Source organism: Cavia porcellus, unplaced genomic scaffold (genome assembly GCF_034190915.1).
Source record: "Cavia porcellus strain 051 isolate PalLab524CR breed Dunkin Hartley unplaced genomic scaffold, mCavPor4.1 scaffold_38, whole genome shotgun sequence".
NCBI classification, from domain to species: Eukaryota; Metazoa; Chordata; class Mammalia; order Rodentia; family Caviidae; genus Cavia; species Cavia porcellus.
The window spans coordinates 8,899,394-8,922,367 of record NW_026947521.1 but is presented as its reverse complement, the minus strand read 5'-3'; the positions used below and the strand labels follow the sequence as shown (position 1 = coordinate 8,922,367).

At 51.3% G+C, this 22,974-nt stretch overlaps 1 protein-coding gene and 1 long non-coding RNA gene across 6 annotated transcripts in view; one reads left to right on the top strand and one right to left on the bottom strand.

Moving 5' to 3' along the window:
• LOC100731134 (TATA box-binding protein-associated factor RNA polymerase I subunit B-like) overlaps window positions 1-15,389 on the top strand; it is a 33,148-nt gene extending 17,759 nt beyond the window's left edge. For all 5 annotated transcript variants that reach the window (XM_063243575.1, XM_063243574.1, XM_063243573.1 and 2 more), the window contains 7 exons: window positions 6,766-6,913; window positions 9,768-9,945; window positions 10,452-10,498; window positions 11,663-11,753; window positions 13,997-14,067; window positions 14,721-14,943; window positions 15,177-15,389. In XM_063243575.1, coding sequence (XP_063099645.1) covers window positions 6,766-6,913; window positions 9,768-9,945; window positions 10,452-10,498; window positions 11,663-11,753; window positions 13,997-14,067; window positions 14,721-14,943; window positions 15,177-15,375 — 957 coding nt within the window. In that variant the 3' untranslated portion in view covers window positions 15,376-15,389. The remainder of the gene's footprint in view (window positions 1-6,765; window positions 6,914-9,767; window positions 9,946-10,451; window positions 10,499-11,662; window positions 11,754-13,996; window positions 14,068-14,720; window positions 14,944-15,176) is intronic.
• Window positions 9,276-18,345, bottom strand: LOC134474812 (uncharacterized). Its single transcript, XR_010045672.1, has 2 exons — window positions 17,583-18,345; window positions 9,276-16,683 (listed from the first exon to the last, which is right to left on the bottom strand). It is a non-coding gene; the product is annotated as an uncharacterized LOC134474812 (long non-coding RNA).
• Between the last annotated feature and the right edge of the window lie 4,629 nt (window positions 18,346-22,974).

Here is a 22,974-nt window from a genome sequence, read left to right as displayed (position 1 = left end):
CCTCTGATGTCTGCTTAATTCTTTGCTCAGGTGAATCGAGTTTTTGGAGTCACACGGTTTTGTTTGTACGAAATACTTGCCCTAGTAATAGTCCCTCTGTCATCTACTTTTTCTTCCTCAGTAATATTTTTGACAAGTCACAGTTGTATGCTTGTTTAGGGTACACTGTGATGTCTGTGTCTTGTTTCATTTTGTCTTTTGAGACAGGATCTCACTGTATAACCCAGGCTGGCCTCGAACTTGAGGTGATTCCCCTGCCTCAGCCTCCCAAGTGTGAGGATGACAGGATGACCACCATGCCTAGCCTGTGATGTGTTAATATATGCATATTGTGTAAGACAGTGAAGTCAAGCTATTTAGCACAACTGTCACTGGGGATTCTCCTGCCTCAGCTTCCCAAGTGCTGGGATGACAGGCATACCCCACCAGGCCCCACAGATCTTAAGGAAGTCTCTAGAAGGTTTTTCCCAGCTCTAATTCTGGGGCCAGAGCAAATGACTGTCTGGCGTCCGGTTGGCAGGTCCGCATGGACCAGCACCCCTTCCCTGTGTGTGTGTGTGTGTGTGTGTGTGTGTGTGTTCACCAAAAACATGTTCCCTGTGACATAGCATGACCACCGCCAGCTTCCCCAAGGTGAGACTTCAAATGCAAAAAGTGCTTTTTCGTTATTGTGTGGTAAATTTGTAGCCATTAAGATAATCCCAGCAGCCAGAAAGTCCGAGGTGAATTATTTTCTGAGTCATACTGCGTGTGGGATTCGTTTTCCAGCCCTCCCTAAGTAGCACAGTGCTTCACCTTCCTCAGGACAACTCCACACCTCGCTCCTTGCCCTCTGTCACAGGGAGTCGTGTGTTCCAGTAGGATTAACAGGTGCTCGGAGCCTTAGCCTCTTAGTCCAGTCTTAGCTCCTGAGTGACAATCAGTAGGGAAGGGCCCTGCGCTGTTTCTTCAGTAGTGCAGCAGGAAGTTGGGCCTGGCCGGCTGGGGCAGTGTCATCCACCTTATCACGGGAGCCCGCGTTGTGTAACAGAAACTACAGCTTGGCTCTGCCTGTCTCGGAGCATTGCTTCTGGGGGAAAGTGAACTCACTGGGATATTTGTGAAACTCAATTAAAATGCTTTCCCAAGCACTCGGAGTTTCCTGCATGCCAGGACAACTGTCCGCAGCCTGTGGTCGTCTTCTTAAGAACATGCTAAGCTCGCACCAGCTTCCCGGGGAGCAAAGTGGACGCGTGTCTCGGTTGAAGTCCCGGGTGTCCCAGAGAATTGCCCTCCCCGCCCCCAGGCCCTTTAGGAGGCCCAGCATCCGCCAGTTTATTTACTTGACAGCGGCTTTTCTTCATTGTGTGCCTGCCTGGCTCTGGGTCACAAAAGCGTTCATTCACGCTTGTGTAGTGTGTTGAAACTGTGAAATGGAAAGGGCTCTCTGGAACAAAGGGAGCCTTTTCCTCCCTGGCCAGCTGAGGGCTGGTCTCAGGGCACTCTGCTGCTTCTTGGCTTCTCCACTGCAGAGCCTCCATCAGTGATGACAAAAGGTGCAATTGTGCAAGGCGATGGCTGGGAGATAATGCGGAGCTTGCGTGCGTGGGCCGCCGGGCCCAGTGCTGTCACGAGAGTGTACCTGTGGCATCTGGGCCAGGGGTGCACACCTCTGTACCAGCCCCAAGCCCAAGAGAGCTGGGGGCCCCTGCAGCCTGTCCCAGCCGTGTGGGCTGCTCCTCCCAGGAAGCTGTTCTGTGTGTGTTTAAAGGATCCTGGCAGCTGCGGACCTGACTGTGCTCCTGAGCTGGGGCAGTGGTGGCGGAAGCAGAGGCGTAGAGCGCCTTGTTTTGCTTTCCACACCACCCGCCTGGGAGTTTCATTCCGCCCCCCTCTGCCCTGACCTGGGATAGAGTCACAGGCAGGGCCTGGAGCTGCTGAGCTGGGCATCTGCATCATCCCTCTGCCGAAGCCCAGTTCCCAGCCCAGCACAAGGCCTCTCCTGCTCCTCCTCCTCCTGCTGTCTCTACCTCTTCTGCTGCATCGGTTTCACCCATTAGCACAGAAGACAAGGCTGAAGCTCTGTTTACCTCCACTAGAAACTGTCGGTTTGTCTGGCTGAATCAGCAGAAAATCTGGGGTCTTCAGGGACACTTTGTCTACCAGGCAGCCAGAGCCTAAGGAGGCAGGGTCTGGGCCTGCACGTATTTGTCCACACTCTGGACAGTTTGTTCTGCCAGGGACTCAGAGACATGAGGCTTGCTCTGGTTTTTGGCCGTGACTTTCTTTATTTTATATATTTCGGGTTTTCTTTTTAATACACTAGGAATCAAACTCAGGACCTCACACTTGCCGGGCAGGTACCATGCCTTTGAGCTATATCCCCGGCCCTATTTTGTATATTTCACACCTTCAGACAAATTTCTAAATAGATATCATGTAGCATATGCATTATGCAGCCACAGTCCTTGGCCATGTTTCTAAATCCTCTCAAGAGTTAGTCCTTTTATGCTGGGCATGGTGTACATGCCTGTAATCCTGGCACTCCGGGTGGCTGAGGCAGGAGGGTCACTTGTTAGAACCCAGCCTGGGCAACTTAGCAAGTTAGTAAGTCCCTGTCTCAAAATAAAAAGTGAACCAATGCTGGAGAGGGATGCCATGGGAAGGCTCTGGAATCCACCCCCTATCCTGGGACGGGGTCACTTCCTCATCCTCAGGGAGAAGTGATGGGAACAGCACCTCCACACCCTTCCAAATGTTGATCAACAACTCTGAATCTTCTCTCTGAATGACCGAGAAGAAAAGATGTCATGCTGGTTTGGCCAAACCCACTGAGTGGCTTGGTGCTGGTGACTCATTCACTGCCTCAGAGCAGTCGCGCCCCTGTGAACCTGGAGGAGGGAGGGCGCATTCACCTGCCCAGAAGCTGAGCGGATGGAAGAGGAGGCATCCCTATCTCACCCGGATGCAGGTGTATCTGTGCTGGGTGCGAGTGCCCCGCCTCGCCTCCATCAGCCTGCTGCAGCCTTTCCCAGGTCGGGCGCCTGTGCCTTAAAGACCCCAGGAAGTGTTCTGCTGCTTCGCAGCACAGTCACCCCAGAGAAAGCTAGAGCCGCTCTAGGGTCTCTGCGGGTGGCCCGTCAGCAGATTCACAGTGGAAGCCTTGCTCTGGCTCCCAATTGCATCGTGGCCTAAGTGGTCCAGTGTTGCACACGAGGGTGGCAGCCCAGGTCTGGGGGCAGAGCTAGGAGTGGATGGTGGATAGTATCCAAGACTGAGCTGTGGCCACATGGAAAACAGGTAGAAAAGAAATCAGAAGCAGAAATGCCATTTGCTCAGCAGTCCCACTCAGGGTCTATGCACAAAGGAGGCCTTGAACTCCTCAAATTTCCAGCGATCCTCTTGTCTCAGCCTGCGGAGTGCTAGGATTCCAAGCAAGAGTTACTGACACCCAACAGGGCCTGGCACTTTTGATCTCTAGTTTTTAAGGCTGTTTTTTGCTGGCCAGGTCTTATTTTGAGTGAAACACAGTGGGTTTTTCTTTAAACCAATGATTAGATTCATTAAAAGGGACTGCCTAGTACTGGGGAGAGAGCTCCGCAGAGAGCATGTTTACCACAGGCAGACACTGGGTTCGGCCCTCCACACAGGCTGCTTGGGTGAGTTGGGTTGTCATGGAGATTTTTAAGGGCCAGTGGTCCTGTCAGGTTTTGTCAATTTACATCCTGTGGTGGGTTGACTTATCATCAGCTGCCCTGAGGCAGTGTGGTGCCGGGTGTGGAGGGCCTCCTGAGGATGGCTGCCAACAGCAGACAGAGAACTGGAAGGAAAGGTGGTGTTACTGATTCTTCTGGAGAAGCTTGTCTGGCTGGCTTTCCTGATAGGAACTCTGCTGTTCTATCATCAAAGGAGCTCAGGTCCTTGTCCCTGAGGACAGCTGTGGTTCTTTTCTGGGGAGCTCTGGTCCTTACCTTGAGTGTCGTTTCCTGGCTCCAGTGCAGACCTCTCAGCCTGCTGGCACAGATCCTTCATCCCACTGGTGCAGACTTTCTAGCTTCCGCCACTGTCCCCGGAACCTTCGCCAGGGCAGACCGGAGAACAGACTTGCAGGAGACATGTCGTGGGCTCCAGGTCTTCCTCTGGACTCGTGGGGGCCATTGCTGTAGGATCCAGGCCCGCAGCTGGATTCTTTGGATCTCTAGCGTGTGGACAGATCACTTGCCCTCTGCTGCATTTGACTCTGGTGAATATCATAAAATAATACTACAAATTATGTGTCCTATATTAAGTCTTCTCCCTTGTAAGCCCTGACTACAGCACTTGCCTATTTCTCAAAGTCTTTCCAACTCTGTTTCCCAACTAGGTTATTTCTTTGCTAAAGGTGACATCAAAGCAGCTCCTTTGTACTTATCTGGTGTTGTCTTTCCTTTCTTCCCTCACTCCTCTCCCTTTTAACTTTTACTTTTTCTTGGAGAGGGGTTGGTACTGGGGATCAAACTCAGGGCCTTTGCAGTAAGCTACGTTCCCAGCAAGTCCCCTCACCAAAAAAAAAAAAGTTTTCATTTTGAGACAATGTCTCACTGAGTTGCTTTTTTTTTTTTTTTTTTTTGTCCTTTTGAGACAGGGACTTGCCACCTTGCTGTGCAATTCAGGCTGGCCTTCGGCTCACTCTCTTTGTAACCCAAGCTGGTCTCAAACTCAAAGCCATCTTCCTGCCTCAGCCCAAGTGCTGGGGTTACAGGCGTGCACCACCATACCTGGCTTTTCACTAAGTTGCTAAATTATCTAGGCTGAATTCAACCTAGTGATCCTCCTGCCTCAGCCTCCCAGACTGCTGGGATTATAGGCTTTTTATTGAGGTAAAACAGATATCTGGGGAAATCTTCATCTCATAAAGGTACACAGTGTGGTGAAGGTTCAGGACCCAGAAACACTGTGGTGCCTCCCGCTGGGCAGCTGTTGTGCCCTATGCTGCCTCACCCTAGGGTGGCCCAGTCCTGACTTCTGACAGGACAAGAGCAGGGCCAGGCTGCGAGCTTCCTACTTTATCCAAGTGGAGGTATTTTTTTTTTTCACATTGGGCTTGGAACACTGTTTTGAGAATTCACACTGTTTGTGATCCCAAGTATGATGAGTGTTTACAAGCTTCTTCAGAAAATGTGTTACAGTGAAAAACACTGCCATGAATCCCCATCAGCATCCTCCCCTTACTTTGCACACACTCGTCCCATTGTCCTCGCCACTTTCCGAAGCAGCTCTGGAGTCCTCTTTCCTGAGGGTCTCTACCAGGTGGGATCAAACCTGCAGTGAATGATGCTGCTCAGTGCCGTCCAACAGAAGGCAGCTCGGAAAAACAAGACATTATCTTCTCATCCACCTCAGTCACTGAATCTGGCACTGTGCAACTTCTAGCTGTTCCCCAAAGTCACAATAACTGGGAAAGGGGGGTGTTTTGAATCTATCCAGGACAGCACAGCTAGAGACCCTCAGGAAAGAGGACTCCAGGGTTGCTGCAGGAAACAGCAAGGATGATGGGATGAGTATATTGGAACAGAGGAGGAGTTTGAGGGGAATCCTGGTGATGTGTCTTACTGCAATACCTTTTTTAAATTTAAACACACAGTTCTGTTTATTTTGCAGTCACATCTTGTGTGTCAGCCTGTGTGTATCTCTCCTGTCCTTGCTGCACATTTTGGAAGCTTCCTGCAGGGGGCTCTTACCAGCAGCGCTAGGAGGACTTACATCCTACAACAGATTCGCAGAGCACTGTGGTCAGGATCAGGCGCTGACAGGTCCTCCCGTGACAGCTCTCCTGAGAGCCCAAGGGCCAGCCTTGTACTTCACTCATGGCTCCTGACAGTGTCCTCTGTCACACACCAGCTGTTTTGCACACTCACCTCCCTCTGGACCGTGAGCTCCTCAAGGGTTCTGTGTCATTCATCTTGGTCTCCCCCCACTTCCCAGAGTGCCTGGGTGGAGCGGACCTTCCACTTAATCATTTCATGCCAGTGGGTGGGCAAAGCAGCTGATTACACACAGCACAGACATGAGGAATGTTCAGAAGTTGCAGAAATAGAAATCACGTGGGCAAAACACAGCAGAGGCAGGCTTAAGGTACTGGACAGAATTTATTAATATTTATGAGGAAAAAAACAGATTTTTCTGAACTTACATGAGAATCTTCTGTGAAGGAGTTTTGTGGGAAATTGGGTATGGATTTTCAGCTACTAGACGTGGAGTGCAATCTAATCTCATGTAGAAGCACGCAAATGTTCCATCCCAGAGGGCTGCGCTTGTGAGCATGTGTTTGAAGATTGCAGAAAGGTGCAGGAGGAGGGGGTGAGCAGGCTGGGTGAGTCAGCCATGTAGACGTCACTGTGACTCTCAGGTCTCAGCTCAATTCCTCATCTGGCTTCTTAGAGCAAGAATGACGCTTTCATCCTCATCATGGCTATAGCCAGCAGGACTTTCAGAGACAAGCAATTTTAGTGCCTTTTTTTGATTTAGTATTATAGCTTTTTAAAATCAACAAATCAAGCCAGGTGTGGTGGTGCAGCCTGTAATCCCAGCACTCAGGAGGCTGAGGCAGGAAGATCACTCCAAGCTCAAAGCTGACTTAGGCTACATAGTGAGATCCTGCCTCCTAAAAAAAGAAAAATATTGCTGAGTTAGCATAGTAAAGATTTATGGGTATTTCCTTCTCCATATTCCTCCACATTCCAAAGATTATTCAGTAACATATGATGTTAAAATCAAAACTACTCCATTCTCCTCTTTTGATTTCAGTCTTGGCCGGACTATGAGGAAATCTATAAACACACTGTTGAAATCGCCACGTTCTTAGATTTGCCCCGTTTTCCGGACATCACTAAGGACTGCTTCCTGCACCCCAACATCCTGTGTGTGAAATACCTGATGGAAGCCAACCTCCCTGGTGAGTGTGCAGGCAGCTTGGTGCAGGGCAGCAGGGTACAGGAGCTTTTCCCTGTTCCAGGCCGCCAGCGCCCCCAGAAACGCTGCATACACCATGAAGCTGCCTTTCTCTTTTCTTATTTTTTTTCCCCATTTCAAAATCCTTTCTGAAAAGGATTCAGGCCTTTCAAAATTGAGGCCATTTCGGGGTGTGGTGGCTCACACCTGTAATCCCAGCACTCTGGAGGCTGAGGCAAAGGGATCATTGCGAGTTCAAGACCAGCCTGAGTTACAAAGTGAGCTCAAGGCCAGCCTGAACTGCATAGTGAGACCCTGTCTCAGAAAGACCAAAAGGGGGCTGGGGATTTAGCTCAGCGGCATAAGCGCCTGCCTTGCAAGCAGGTAGTCGTGAGTTTGATCCCCGGTACCAATAAAAAGGAAAAAGACAAAAAAAAAAAAAAAAAGCAAAAGGAAAAAAAAAATTGAGGCCATTACAGTGCCCAAATGCCAGGTATACTGGCACGCACCTGCCATCCCAGCACCCAGGAGGCGGGGGCAGGAGGATCTCCATGAGTTCAAGGCCAGCCTGGGCTACATAGGGAGAAACACTTCCAGGGACATTGCTGAGGAATAGAGTTCTACCTTGGCATAGGAGATTTCTGCTTGAGGGAAGGTTGGTTTTTTTCAGCACATTTGCAGAGCGTGCGCAGAGCAGCAGCATCGCAGTGTTGCTAACACCTAGCTTGGTAAAGAGTAGCAGTGTGTGAAGTATGGCGACTGTGTGACCAATCCTGGTTTGAGTGAATCCCAGAAGTGACCCTCCGGCTCTTGGCCCTTGAGACCCTGCCACTTGCAGTCCCCAGAGGAAAAGAGATGGAAGCCTCCTCCCTTCCTGGTGCGCCCTCAGCGAGCCAGGCTGTGGGGAAGCCTCACTCCGCCCATCCCTCTGCCCACCCCGGTGTGGCAGGACAGTCATGCTGCTGGCATCTGCCCGAGTTTCTTGCTAGACTGGAAATGTGAGACTGGCGGAGTCTTATTCTTAAGGGAAAATACAAACATGCTGTGATGACATCGCGACTGAAGCGGCATCAAAAATGTAGCTTATCGTATTTTTCATTATTATTTTGTGAGGCAGGGGCTTGGTATGCTACACAGGAACTCTTGGGCCCAAGCGATCCTCCTGCCTCAGCGTCTGCAGTAGCTGGGACTCCAAGCCTATACCTCCATGCTGCCCTTGAATATATTTTAAGTAGGAATACAGATGTGAAAAAGTAATATGCAAAAGTATACAGTAACTATAAAAGTAAAGAGCAAATGTGGCGATATATGTACAAATATGAACAGAAGGTTTTTACAAACAGTAACAAAAATAAGTGAAAGTTTTAAATGTATACTTTATAAAGCTTAGGAGTGTATATCCGTGCTGAGATTTCTGAAGCCACTACTGAATCAAGATTTCAGAATTGGGGCTGGGGATTTAGCTTAGTGGCATAAGAGCCTGCCTTGCAAGCAGGCAGTTGTGAGTTCAATCCCCGGTACCGATAAAAAGGAAAAAGACAAAAAAAAAAAAAATTTCAGAATTATGCAGTTGGACTTGTGGGAGGAAAAAAAAAAAAAAGATTTCAGAATTTGGGAGACCTTTTTCTGTATTTTCATGGGGTGATAGATTAGAATTACTGCCCTGCATTGTTTTTTATTTATCTCTGTGGGGGAGGGGGAGACTGAGGATTGAATCCAGGGCCTCACAATGAGCCACATCCCCAGGCCCTTTTTATTTTTCTGTATTTGCTTTATTTACTTCTGTCTTCTTTTTTCCTTCTTTTATTTTTTGTTGGTTTTTTTTTTTTTTTTTCTTTTTTTAAGGCAGAGTCTTGCTGTGTAGCTCAACCAGCCCTCAAACTCAAGGTGATCCTCCTGCCTCAGCCTCCCGAGTGCTAGAATCACAAACATGTGCCACCATGCCCAGTTTATTTTTTTATTTTGAGTTAAGGGCTCGTTGATTTGCCCATGATGGCCTCAAATTTACAATCCTGCCTCAGCTTCCCACAGTGATAGGATTATAGTTGTGAACCACCATGCCCACCTATACTGTGTAGCTCTTAAGATACTGTTTATGAAGTTAATAAAAGGATTGAAAACTTGTGTTATGAAAAAAAGTGAAACAAGCCAGATTACAAAATAACATGACTGAGCCAGGGATATAGCCCAGCGGTACAATGCCTGCCTGCGAGCGCAAGGTCCTACGTTCAATTCCTAGTACCAAGAACAACAACAACAACGTGACTATAACTACATGAAATTAGAAGTAGATATCCTGAAACATGAAAGTGGCTATTGCAGCCAGGTGTGGTAGTGCATGCCTGTAATCCCAGCACTCAGGAGGCTGAGGCAGGAGGATCACTGCTAGTTCCAGGCCAGCCTGGGCTCCATAGTAAGATAGTGAAACCCTGTCTCAAAAGAAAAAAAAGTGGCTATTTCGAACCAGGGGCCACTGCAGACAGTGATGGCGGCCTTGGTGAGACTTGGCCTTTACATTTCTTCAGGTTCTACGGCCTTAGCAGAGCATCATGTCTTACTTCCCAGAACTAAAGATTGTACCCAAGGCTTGCAGAGCTATATCCCCCATGCCCCACTTTAAATTTTTGAGACACTCTCACTGGGTTGCCCAGGCTGGCCTTGAATTTGGGGTTGTCCTGCCTCAGCCTTCTGAGCAGCTGGGGTTTCAGGTGTGTGCCCTTCGTGTGTGTATCTCTCCTGTCTCTCTCGTGTGGCCTCACGTCTTGTGGGTACACATGTTGCTGTGCTGTAGTTTGCCAAAGAATTTAATTCCGAAGGAAAAAAAGCACTTCACATTTGACCATTTTGCTCTTCAACAGATGAAATGCACGGATTAATCCACCAGGTGACAGAGATGACCGGCTGGGGAGAGGTGGACTCCCTGACCTTTGACCCCATCGCGAAAGCTGCCACAACTGTGAAGTATGACGTGCTGGCTGTGGCTCTCATCGTGGTGGTCTTAAAGCTGCTCTTCCTACTGGACGACAGCGTAGAGTGGTGAGAGTATTTCCATTGGATGGCAAGTGACACTTGATCCGTTCTGAGCACACGTCTGCTTTTTGTTTGTTTTGAGGCAGGATCTCACTGTGCCATTCAGGCCAGCCTTGAACTCACCGTGTAACCCAGAGTGACCCCCAGCTCACAGCAGTCCTCCTGCCTCAGCCTCCCTAGTGCTGGGAGGACAGGGGTGGCTGGCCAGAGTGGTTTTCCTAGTGTTTCCTCCTAGCCTCAGTGATTGTTTCTCCAGGAAAATTCAATGTTTCAAATACTATTTGATACTTTTCTATCCAAAGAATTCAAAATGTAACTCTTAGCTGTACCAGGTGGTGCACACCTGTAATCCAGCACTCCAAAGGCGGAGGCAGGAGCGTGGCCGCAGGTTCAAGGCCAGCCTAGACCACAAATGGAGACTCTGTCTCAAAAAAATAGATAAATAAAAAAACAAAATGTACCATCACATGTGTGATTTCTAAATAAATCAATTCGATTATTGTTATCCCTAGGTCTTTGTCTGATCTCGCTGAAGTCAACAATGAAAAGAACAAAACAGGTACTGACTTTTCTGTGTGTCAAACTCAGAGTGATCATAAATGATGTATCAAAGATGCAGTAAACACAGGGCGGGAACTGGAATAATACATCCACACACAGGCACACGTCTGCATGCACATGCCACACCTGTCCAAGGATACATTTCAGCTTACCCCCTACCAGGTGGCAGCTGCCAGACTACCAGCGGCTCCTGCCGTGCAGAGTGCGTGGCCACTCCGAGTGCCCGTTCTGCCCCCTGGCCAAGGCCACCACGATGTCCTGAGCCTCAGTCTTGGCTCATGCTGGTCCCTCTGCCTTTTCTTCTCAGTGAAGTGGTGAATAGTAGCGATCCTCCTGCCTCAGCCTTCCCAGTGCTGGGATGACGGGTATGCACCACCACACCTGGTTGATACTTGAGTTCTTAAACTCAGACCCACTGTCCTCCTGTTCTAATTAGCGCAGGAGGCTGAGGAGCAGTCGCTTTGTCTTCCCAGAGCCTGTGCGAGGCAATGATTGGCCTCTGACCGCTGCTCTGAGCATCCAGGTGTATTGGGGCCCACAGCAGTTTTGGCTGCTTCCCCAAGGCCCGATCACAGGCCAAGCGGACTGATACTTGACCTCTCCCTTTAGACCTTGGGATGCTGTGCCCCCCGCAGGCTGGGCCGTGGTCCCTGCACTGTCGTCTGCCACCCTCTGACATTCCCGGCTGCTGAGAGGTCACACCTGGGCACTGAATGGGCCCCCAGGCCAGATGGTGCAGGTGACACCTCTGTGCAGAGTCGAAAGAGACGTCTTCATTGGGGGACCATCCCCTTGGTCCCTGCAGGCCCTGTCATGCTGCCTTCCCGAGCTCCGCACAGCTATGGGGGAGCCTGGCAGGGCGGGACAGGGTCCGAACACCCAGTGCCAGCTAAGCCGGCTTCACATGCGTGTCACTCACTATCCCTTGGTCTGCGTGGGCCGGCATGTGGCGCTGGGTTTGGGGAAAGGTGGCGGCCCAGTGGCACTGCGGCAGCAGACCCTGTCATTGTTGTCTGGAGAGGCAGACGGGGGAGGTGACGACCTCAGGCGCCATTGTGGAAATGTTCCACTCCGCCTGGACCAAGGTCCCAGAAGTCCTGTCTCACTGTCTCACTGTTGCACAGTTCGGTTCCCCCATGTCTTCGTGGCCTGTTTCTTGCAGGGAAGCCATGGTTCAGTTTCAGGAAGTGGTACCACGTCATGAAGAGGACACTGGAGGAGCAGAGGCGGAAGTGGGAGGACGCACGCGCCAAGTACGTTGTCGCTGCTTCAGAGATGTTAGGGACCACCAGGGCACCCACCCCTGAGCTGCACCCCCAGCCCCTCTTGTTTTTTATTTCTGAGACAAGGTCTCACTAAGCTGCCCGGGCAGGGCTTGAACTGGTGACCTTCCTGCCTCAGCCTCCCAGAGCAGACGTTCCATCAGCACAGACTCATCAGTGCTGGGACTTTTAGTCTCAGACAAGTTCACCCTCAGGTGAGCTTTTCCCTGTGGGTGCTGGATCTAGAACCCAGGGCACCACATAGGCTGGACGAGGTAGAGCGATAGCCCACCAATTCCAGGCCAGCCTAACCTGCAAGGGGAAAACTCACAGTGCAGTGTGTTCCATGAGTGGTGAAACGAGCCCAAAGCCCAGGCATTCCACCTGCGGATACAGAACAGTGCAGCCATGCAGGAAGCATAGCCCTGTCCCCCAAAGTCATGCGCACATCAAGGTCATACGAGGGCCATCCACTCTGCACTGCTCACCCAAGCATGGGGAGCTCTCGTCCACAAAAGATCATCGGGCCACTGAGTATGGCCTTGTTCACCCCTGCTGGAGCCACAGCAGCTCCCAAGGGCCACGAGATAGCCCGAGTATGGGGCAGCCCCTGAGAGCCAAGCAGAGACTGAGGGCACCACTCAGTGTGGCTCTACTTCCCTTCCAGTCACTTGCAGGGACAGAGAAGCATGTGTGGGTGCACAAGGTCAGGGCGTGGAGACCAAATGGACTCCCAGCACTCAGGAGGCTGAGGCAGGAGGACCTGGGCCACATAGTGAGTCCGAGGCCAGCCTGAACTGCATAGCCAGACCTTGTCTCGTGGGGGGACCTTTCTCTCCCTCCATCTTTCTCTGTCTCTCATAGTCCTGATGGTACTGACTTGATTATTTTTTAAATCCTTAAGAAAAATCCCAATTCTAAATTGACTACAGCAGTCATTGGCCATCATAAGATTACTAAATGTCTACTATTACGCATATTTTCTTTCCAAGTATTAAAAAGGAGCACTACTATTACTACTATTCATTGTAGGTTACCAGAGGTAAATATTTTTGACTTCCGATTCCCTGTCAGCTTTTCTGGAAAATCCACAGATAGGTTCGTTTTGTTCAATGGTTATCTAGGCTGTAGGGAATAATATTAGTAATTATATTACTGTTATTATTATTCCTCGTGCAGCTCTGCAGGGCTAGAGAGGTCAGACTCACCTGGTTGTATCTTCACCCACTTGTCACCACACACTGACATGAGTCTCTGCAAGCTGCCACTCCCTGCCCACATGGGGGCCCAGAGGAGACCGGCCTGCCTCTGCCTTCTCAAACCTTTGTTTGGCACTCAGCTTTCCCTGGGAAGTGGCAGGGCCGGGTTCTCCAACTCAGCACTCTTTCCTGTCGTCACAGCACCTCAAAATCAAAAGGGGCCCTGGGGCACAAAGGCAGCTGTAGTTGTGCCCACGGGTTCTGAGACACCTGTGGAGCTCAGAAGGCGTGGGAATGAGATACAGGTCGGCTCTATGGCCAGACATGGGCACTGCACTTGGGAGGCTGAGGCAGGAGAATTCCTGTGAGTTTGAGGTCAGCTTGGGCTACATAGTGAATTCAGGGCCAGCCTGAGCAACACACCAAGACCATCTCAAAAAATCTTCTTCCTCCTTAAAAAAAGAACACCATCATTGTCACCATATTTGCAGACCACAGCATCCAGGAGGCAGCCTGCAGTGGCACTAGGCCAGGACACTGTGGTCTGTGTGTCTCCCTTCAGGCCTGCAGGGCTGCTCACCGGCAACCCGAAGGATTGCAGCAACTCTTAGTCTCTGCCCTGTAGGGGACCCTGCAGGCCCGGTTAGTCCAGTGTCCCATCCCACCCTCCCCATGCCAGCAACTGTCCCCAGCCAGCCGTGTCCAGCAGGAACCCAACCGGAGGTGCCAGGACTTGGCCCTCGGTGAGGGCAGAGGCAGCAAAGGACAGCTGTCACTCTAGCAACTTCACTTTGAGCAGAAGCCACAGGGAGATGCTGTGGAGGGAGCTCCTCCTGCCTCAGCTTCCTGAACACTGGGGTGGGGGCACCAGCACGCCCTGCCGCCCGTTACTCAGTTCTGTGTGATCAGCACACCCGCCCCGCAGCTTGAGCCCGCACCGTCCACTGTGCCGGGGCTGGACCCCGCCTCTGGCACTGTGTTGAGTGTGCCAGGAGCTCCTAGCCTCCCACCCCAGCTGTCCTCTGCCTTGCACAGGTACATGTGGAAGAGCGAAAAGCCACTCTACCACTCCCACATTGACAAGCCCGTGGCCTACAAGAGGAGGGGTGAGTCGGGCTTCCAGATAACCGGGTGGTGGGGATGCTGTGGAGCTGCCACGAAGATGGCTTGACACTTGAGGGCCCAGGGCAAGTGCATGCTTCCTGGAAACGTCCGAGATGGAGAGTTCCCCAGAGAACCTCGGCCGCTGCGAGACTTCTCAGGGTCTGTGCCCTTAGCCACTGCATAGTTCACAGCAGCACAATCTAAGATGCCAGACCTCGGGCTATGTGAACTGTTGCGAGACTCTCACTCCAGATTGCACTTTTTTTCAGTTCTGGAGGTCAAGTTCAGGGCTTTCACTATGAGCCTTTTCTTAAAGATTATTTTATTTCGAGACACGATCTTATGAAGTTGCCCAAGGTGGTCTCAAACCTGTATCCTCCTGCCTCAGACTCTCAGAGTGCTGGCATGACAGACATGCATACCATTCCCAGCTCTCTTTAAATCTGGATAAACTATACCTCAAATTTGCCATTTGTAATGGTGTTTTCTTACGTGGTTCTTTGCCCTTTATCCAGTTTCTGTCTTGCCCAGCGCCACCCTCATTCTCTGCTGTGAAATGTTCTCTCAGAACCAGGAAGCTGGCGCACCAGACTGGCGTGTAACATGGCACTGCTTGTGTGCGTGCGTCACACCTCCCTTTTCCTTGCATCTCCAGAAGTGGTGGTTAATCTGCAGAAGCAGTTCAGCACCCTGCTGGATCCAGCCCCAACCGTGACGAAGAAAAGCGCTGCGAGTTTCCAGCTCAGCTGGGCCGAAGGCGACCCCGGCCGGCCCTGTTTCCACAGCCACAGTCTTGGGGGTGTCCTGCTAAAAAAAGGCCAGGCACTGGTGACCAAGAACTCCTTATACTGGCTGAGCACCCAGAAATTCTGCAGAAGGTAGGTGATGCTTCAGAGCTCAGGGCTATCGTCGAGGGCAGTCGTTTCGATCTGTGGTGGGTTTGGGTTTGAGTTAGGGTCTCTCCATGTGACCCATACTGGCCTTGAACTAGCAGTGATCCTCCCGCCTCGGCCTCCCGAGTGCTAGGACCACAGATGTGCCCTCCACACCACGCCCAGCACATTTCTGAGTTACGGCAGGAAGTAACCCACTCCCTGCCCTTCTCTCCCAGCTACTGCAAACACGTGACCACCTACGAAGAGTCCAATTTCTCCCTGAGCTATCAGTTTCTACTAAACCTCTTCGCCTTCCTGCTGCGAGTAAAGGCTGCCCTCCTCCACGACGAAGTGAGCCTAATTGAAAAAAAGCTTTTTAAAAAGAAATACAATGAAGCCAAAAAGAACCCAAGATCCAGGAAAGGAAGAAGATAGTGGACCAACGAAAATGGAGACTTTGTTGGAAAAATATTTTGCAAGTGACAGTAATGTGGAATTGTGGAAAATATAATTTTACCACATGTAGAGATGGAACAAGCTTGTAAATATGTGTATTACAAAATGAGCAAACTTTGCATTTATTTTTTTAAGTGATATATGTTCTTTGAAAAAGTTAAAACAATAAATTATGTAAATCCAGAAATTTTTATTTGCTGTATTTATTTGGATTTCGGTTTTGGTGTTTTGAGACAGGGTCTCACTGGGTAATTCAGGCTGGCCTTGAATTTGTGGCAAGCCTTCTGCCTCAGCCTCGTGAATGCTGAAATCACAGACAGACTGCACCATGCTCAGCTGCATTCATTGTGATTTTGGTGTTGACTTTGGTTTTTTGTTGTTTTTGAAACAGATCTCACTCTGTAAAGTAGCAATCCTCCTGCCTCAGCCTCCCAAGGACTGGGATTCTAGGAATGCACCACCACAGCCAGCTGCAGACGCTTCTAAAGCCAGAGTGGAGGAGGGCAGCTCCAGGACCTGCCTCCTGGCATCTGGCAACCAGAGGCAGTGAGCTCACTGGTAAGGTGCCTTTGTTACCTGAGAGAGCCACCTAGAAGAAAAGAGCAGTGTTAAATCCACCCAGCCTTTGCACAGAAAGACCCATCACTTCGAGGAGATGAGGAGGCTGAGGCAGGAGGGTCGCTGCAAGTTCAAAGCCAACCTGGGCTGTGTAGTGAGCCACTGTCTGAAACACCAAAAAAAAAGTATATATGTATATGCATGTCTGTATGGAAAGTGGCTGTAGCACAGTCCATGGAGTGTCTGTACTGCAGGAGGTTAACTGTGTGTGATTCTATATTGCCTAAGCAACTGGCAGTTTTGGACCTAGCAGGCCTGTGCGATTGCAAGCTGAGCACGTGCATGAGGGGCGCCCTGTGCCCAGCCCATCCGGGGCCCCTGCAGCGGGGTCACGCACAGAGCCACTGCGGTGAACGCGGTGCTCCAGGAAGCGCACACAAAGATGGTTTTGTTGACTTCATAAATGGAGAACCTGCTATTTCAGCTCACTTGGCCTTTTGCCCTTCTAAACAATTAATCTGGTTTTTATGGCTGTTTGGGTTGGACGGGGTGATGCAGGCTCCAGGAGGAATCCCAAAGTTGAATACCACTTAATGCGGTGACCTTTTTCCCCACCTGCATCCTTATTAATTACCTTCTGAGATTCAGTTCAGTGGCAGAGGCCCGACCCAGACCTGCCCCAAGTGACCTCGGGTCTCCATCCTCTCCCCGGATGGACATGTGAACCATCTGGAAGGAAGGGAGTGGGGTGACATCAGGTAAGCAGCAGCAACTTCCTAAATTTCTGTTTCTTTCCATCGAACAATGTGTGTATATTTTTATACACGCCCTGTGATCTTGGGAGGCTGAGGCAGGAAAATCACAAGGTTAAGCCCTGGGATATAGCTCAATGCAAAGGGCCTGGGTTCAGGCTGCAATACTGTGGGGAGGGGTGGTTAAGGAGAAAAACACCCTCCTCCTTTTAGCCCTGTGACAGCCCTCCTTTGGGTGGGGGGACCAAAAAAAAGTCTCCACGAAAGGTATCTGCCAGGCTGGGGGCCCACAGTGGGATTACGGCCATACAGGATCGCCTGGCCCCTCGGCCCCCAACCCCTGGGTGTCTGCAGCGAGCCAGCTCTGTGTCACCCAAGGGCTGCGGGCAAGGCTCTGCCCCATGACGTCACCGCACCTGCCACTTCCCAGGCGACCTGAGCGCTGGTGGTTTCAACTCCTGCATCTGCAGTGTGTTCTTTTCTTTCCTTCTTCCTTTTTTCTTCCTTTTTTCTTTTAGCTCCTGGTCCCTATCCCTTCTTTCCTTTTCTTTTCCATTCCTCTCCATTCCTCCCCCCCCTCCCCTTCCCTCCCCTCCCCTCCCCTCTCCACAGTGTGTGGCTAAATTGCCCAGGCTGGGCTTGAATTTGTGATCCTCCTGCCTCAGCCTTCCAGGGTGCAGGGATTACAGGTGTGAGCCACCACGACCGGCTCAGCACAGCCTACTTTTGACATTCGGTGCAGCCCACCTGTGCAGGTCCTGTGGCCTAGCTCCACACCCAGGGCACCCCCAAGACTTCTGGGAGATCCCTGTACCCAAGGGGCAGTCAGCAGGTCTGCAGATGAGGAAGACAGACGCCAGAAGACACAGCACTCACCCTTAGCAGTGCTGCCATGCAGGCCTCACAGGGCAGGGCTCTGCCTTCTGGATGGCACCTTGAATCAAATCGAAGTTCTTTTTAGACAGAAGGAAAACTAGGGCTCATTTTTGCAGCAGGTGGCAAAGCGATTGCCTGCCACGTGCTTGACCCCAGGATCAGTCCGCAGCACCACCAAATAATAAATAGTAAATGTAATGCATACATGAAGGATTAAAAAAATAAAAAAATAAAAATAATAAATGTAGGCGGAAGCTCGCCTATAACCGCAGTACTCTGGGAAGCTGAGTCAGGAGAGTTGTAAGCTGAAGCGCAGCCTGAGTGACTTAGCAAGACCCCGTCTCAAAACCAAAAAATCACAAAAAGGGAAGGGATAGGCTCAGTGTGAAGGTCGGATTCAGGCCCAGCGCCAGTCTGGTTGCCTGTGGCCTGAGGCACCATCCTCCACCCCCTCACGCCATCCCCTGGGTGGCCCTGCAGTGTGGCCAGTGCATTTCACAGCGGAGGACGCTGAGACCTGGAGGGGCCAATGATCATCGAGGGTCACCGGGAAGCCACAGAGCCCATCTGCAAATCACAGCACTGCCCTTTGAGACTGTCTCTCTCAGGTGCCAGCAACTGGAAGTCTCAGTACCCTGGGCTGCCCCCACTAGCATTTGTGACAAGAGAAAATTCTCACCAATCCCCTCGTCTGCAGCAGACCTTTTCTGCATTCCCTGCCTCTCCCCTTGATGACCTCACCCTTCTCCTGATCACCCCATCTATAAATCTCCAACCCCCCCACCACCACCACCCCAACCCCTCATCAGTCTTTGCCTGGACACTTCAGCCGGTGCCTCCCGCCCACATAGTGACTGCCCAGCTCAAGCCCTCTCACCTCTCTCCCCGGGATTGCAACACCATTCTCCTCTCCAGGCAGTTATCATTCCTCAGCCAGTTATTTTCCAAAAATAGCTTTAATAACACTCTGGGGCCGCACGTCCTCTGATGGCTCCTGGTTGTCTACGGGCCAGTAGCTGGGCCTGGGAGGTCATTGGAGTGCGGCTCCTACACCACCACCATCCCTGGCTCAAGCAAGCCATGGCAGCTCGTCCCCTGAGGCGGTGCTGGGACATCCCTCTGTGTCTTTCTATGTGCAGCACCCACATCTCCTTTCAGAGCCCCTCCTCCATCAGACGTGACATCTGTTCAGGACACCAGCGTCTGGATGGAGCCACGGGATGGCAGACAGACGTGCACACCCTGGCCTGGGGGCCAGAAGACTGTGGTTAAGGGATCAGAGTGCTTTTGAGAAATGCAGCAAAGCGCACATCTGGGACATTCCTACCTCTCGTTTGTAAAAATGAGTTTTAGCCTGGCCAAGTGCACAGCTTTGCATACCTGTAATCTCAGAACTCTGCAAGGCTGAGGCAGGAGGACCACAGGTTAGCACCCAGCCTGCACTATTTAGCAAGACCCTGCTCAAAAGTTTAAAAAGAGGGGGCTGGGGATTTAGCTCAGCGGCATAAACACTGCCTTGCAAGCAGGCAGTCGTGAGTTGGATCCCCGGTACCGATAAAAATGAAAAAGACAAAAAAAAAAAAGTTTAAAAAGAGACTGGGGCTGCAGTTCAGTGTGAAGGCCCGGGGCATTCAATCCCCAGTACCACAAAATGAGTCAGCAAAGGAAACGAGGGTGTTGGTGTGGCACTCGCCTCCCTGGCTCCTCCGAAACCTTCCAAGCTCTACTCTGCCTTCCTCTCCTGCCCTCTGACCCTGAGCTGGCCCCAGAGCAGAGTAAGCCTGGGTTTTACAAGGCTTTAAGGAGCTTTGATGGGAAGGATTAAAGGGGATCCAGGTAAGTAACATCCAGGGAGCTCCCCGAGGTTGAGGTTGTCGCATGCTGCAGATGCAGCTCACGCCTGCCCGCCTGCTCCTGGGAACCACCCGGGGCACCGAGATCCCACCCCCCGCCCTGCCGCTGCTTATCACCAGATTCTCTGGATTTTTCCCTTTTTCCCTTCCCAACCCTTGGTCTTCTTTTTTCTAATTATCCCCAAAGGAGTAACTCAAAATCTCAAGTAGTGGAATTGATCGTATCATGATTGAGAAAAGACAGAGAAAAAAAAAAAGTGCAGAAATATTTGAGTAGTTGGGCAGGGAGGGGCAAGCCGATCCTCCCAGAGTTCTGGGAGGCTGAGGCAGGAGGATACAAATTCCAGCTCCTTGGGTAACTCTGCAACTTAGTAAGGACTCCAAATAAAAAATAAGAAGGGCTGGGGATGTAGCTCAGTGTAAAGGCTCTGGGATGGATTCTCAGGTTCACAACACACCAGAGTTTCAAGTAAAGGAAATGTGAGCTTCAGGAAATTGCTGGAAAAATCTAGGTTAATGACATGTCCCCTTTGGGTATGTGACAGCCCCTCTTTACATGGGTCCGCTTAGCAAGTGAGCTGAGCTCTTCCCACTGAATACCAGAGACCTCTGACCACCAGTGGCCTGGGCCTGCGTTTAGTGGGGGACGTGGGCCAATGAGCCTGTCTCAGGTGTGCTCCTTGGCTGGCAGTGTCTGGTGGCTATGCCTGACCCTTTTAGTCACAGCATCAAGGCTCAGGGAGGCTCAAGACAGAGCACCTAGGCCTGAGGTTTCCTGGGCGCTGTGTTGCAACCACAGGGCCCTTACTAGAATGACTGAGGATGGCGGTGAAGCCATCAGACAGGAACGCCAGGTATCTAGGTCCTTCCAGGTGCCAGCAGTCGGCAACGCCCAGCGTCAGCAGCCTCCCTGCTGCCATCCATCCGGGGCCCCCTGGCTGCTGGGATCGCATCTGGATCAAAGCCCAGGTAGCTAATGAGACCTGCCAGATCCCCAGCAGGGGCAGGATGGCTCAGAACAGGGCAAAGCCTTCCCCAGCAAGCACGTTCACCACAGTGGAACTGAGGACACTAGGAATTCGACATATGAGCCAGGTGGGGGGTGTGCACCTGTCATCCCCTGCTTAGCACTCAGGAGGCTGAAGCAGGAGAATCACTGAAAGTTTGAGACCAGCTTGCACTACATAGTGAGTTCAAAGCCAGCCTGGACTACAGAGGGAGACCCTGTCTCAAAAAGGAAAACAGAATGCCAGTATCACAGGTGTGACCACCACAACAAGCTTGGTCATCAGTATTATTGCCCTGAAGTCCACAGAGGAGGAGCCTGGGGCTCAGAGGCTCAGTGCCTCTCCTGAGTGACAGGGATGGAGGGGAGGGCAGAGCCCTGCACTGCTTCCTCCCATGCTCCATTGCTCCAGAATGGGGACTTTCTTGGCCCTCTGCAAAAGCAGTGACATAATTGCCGTGGTGGCCTGGGTGGGACAGAGGCTGGGTGTCAGGACAATGGCTGCTCTGCTGTGATCATCTTACAGTTTTTGAGATGGTTTCACTGTGCAGTTCAGGTCTGCTCATTATGTAGCCCGGGCTGACAAATGTGCAGCAGTCTCCTGCCTCAGCCCAAGTCCTGGGATGACAGGTGCGCACCAGCATTCCTGGTGGCCTTGACATTTGAAGAAATACAGACCAGGACAGCCGGATGGAGTGGACGTGGAATTCAGAACACATCCAGGGGATGCTAGGACAGGGGCACAGGGTGCTGGGGCTTCTCATGGGATAGACATGGGGGCAGATGGAGAAGGACCTGGATGCTCCTGAGGATCTGGGACTCAAGCTGTCACAACAGTGGTCTCCAAGCATGGGTACTGCAGGGACCAGCTGGCCTCTACCACCATTTCCTCTACCAAGACCTGCAGAGAGGGGCTCTCTTGAGATGGTCTTGATGTTTGAAGAGGCCTGTGAGGGAGCCCGGACTATGACTTGATCTGCCACCTGCCCTGATCAGGTCCCTGAGGACCTTGTCATCTTCATCATGAGAAGGGCCTCAAGTTAGCTTCCTACTTCAGAGCCTGTGCCTTATGAAGCTACTTAGCCACTTTCAAAAATTCTTCTTTCAAAATACTACCAGCCTGGACACAGCACTGTGTGCCAGAGTCCCAGAGACTGAAAGGCTGAGGCAGGAGGATCTCCTGAGCCCAGGAGTTAGAGGCCAGCTTGGGCCATCTAGTGAGACCCTGAATCAAAAATTAGAGCAAAAACTACCAACACTACTCTGTCATAGTTTAAAAACTGAAGGCAGGTTAGAAGGGGCACCGAGCCCCTGAGGTATCTGGGCTTTGTGGGAGTATATGGAGCAACATGGAATCTATATTTTACTTTGATTTTATGCAGCACTGGAGCAGGAACCCTGGAGCATTCTGCTGAGCTTTGTCCCTAGCCCTTTTTTATTTTTAATTCTGAGACAGGGTCTCACTCATTTCACAGAGTTCTCAGGGTAGGGTGAAACTTATGATCCTCCTGCCTCAGCCTCCCTCAGTGCTAGTATGACAGGCATGTGCCCCACCAGGCCTGGCTAAATTAGTTCACTTTGAAAGCATAATTGAAACAGCAAATTACTGCATCAGAAGAAAGAGCAGGCTGCAAGGCTCCCATGTTGTCTCCAGGGCTGCAGGACAAGGACAGGAGGGGTTGGGACAAGTGGAGCTGTGGTTGCCACCTGGGTTCCAGACCTGGGAACAGGAACAATAGTGCTGGGGACAAGGGGCAGGTGGAGCTGACTTGGACAGGGCAACCTTCATATGCCTGGTCTCCAGCACAGGCCAGTGGATCGCTGCGCACTGGCCTTGACTCCCATGCTTCTGGGTTCTCCTGACCCATGTCTCTGCTTCCTGTCTCCACCGCGGGTTCCCCTGCTTCTCAGTGTCCACTGTTTCGGCTCCAGGCTCCAGGCCGGTCCCCCCCTCTCCCCTCCTTTGTAGCCTGGAGAGAGCCTGGCCCAAGTCCAGCTCCAGCCCAGACTTCTCCCAGAGACCCAGTCTCACAGCTAACCACCTAGGGGACCCATCTCCTCTGTCTCTCATCAAAAAGCCTCCCACTCTCCCCAACTCGCCGGCACCCCTCCCAGCAAAGGGCGACTCACTGCTTCCAGCTGCTCAACTGAAAGCCTTGGAGTCCCACTGGGCAATCAGACACCACAGGCAGTTTCACCACATCCCACTGCTTGTGAATTAGCAATCTACCAGGATTCCCTGCTTTCCTGACCACCTCCACTGGGCCATCCGGAGTTTATGCTCCTGTTACCTCAGAGGCCACCTGTTTGGTCCCGACTGTTCAATGGCCAGGTGAATTTTGTCTATCCGTTTTCTTTTTTTCCTTTTTTTTTTTTTTTTTTGTCTTTTTCCTTTTTATTGGTACCGGGGATCTCAGGACTGTCTGCTTGCAAGGCAGGTGTTTATGCCGCTGAGCTAAACCTCCAGCCCCCATGTCTATCCGTTTTCAAAGCTGAGGATCAAACCCAGACCTTGTGCTGTGCATAAAGCGCT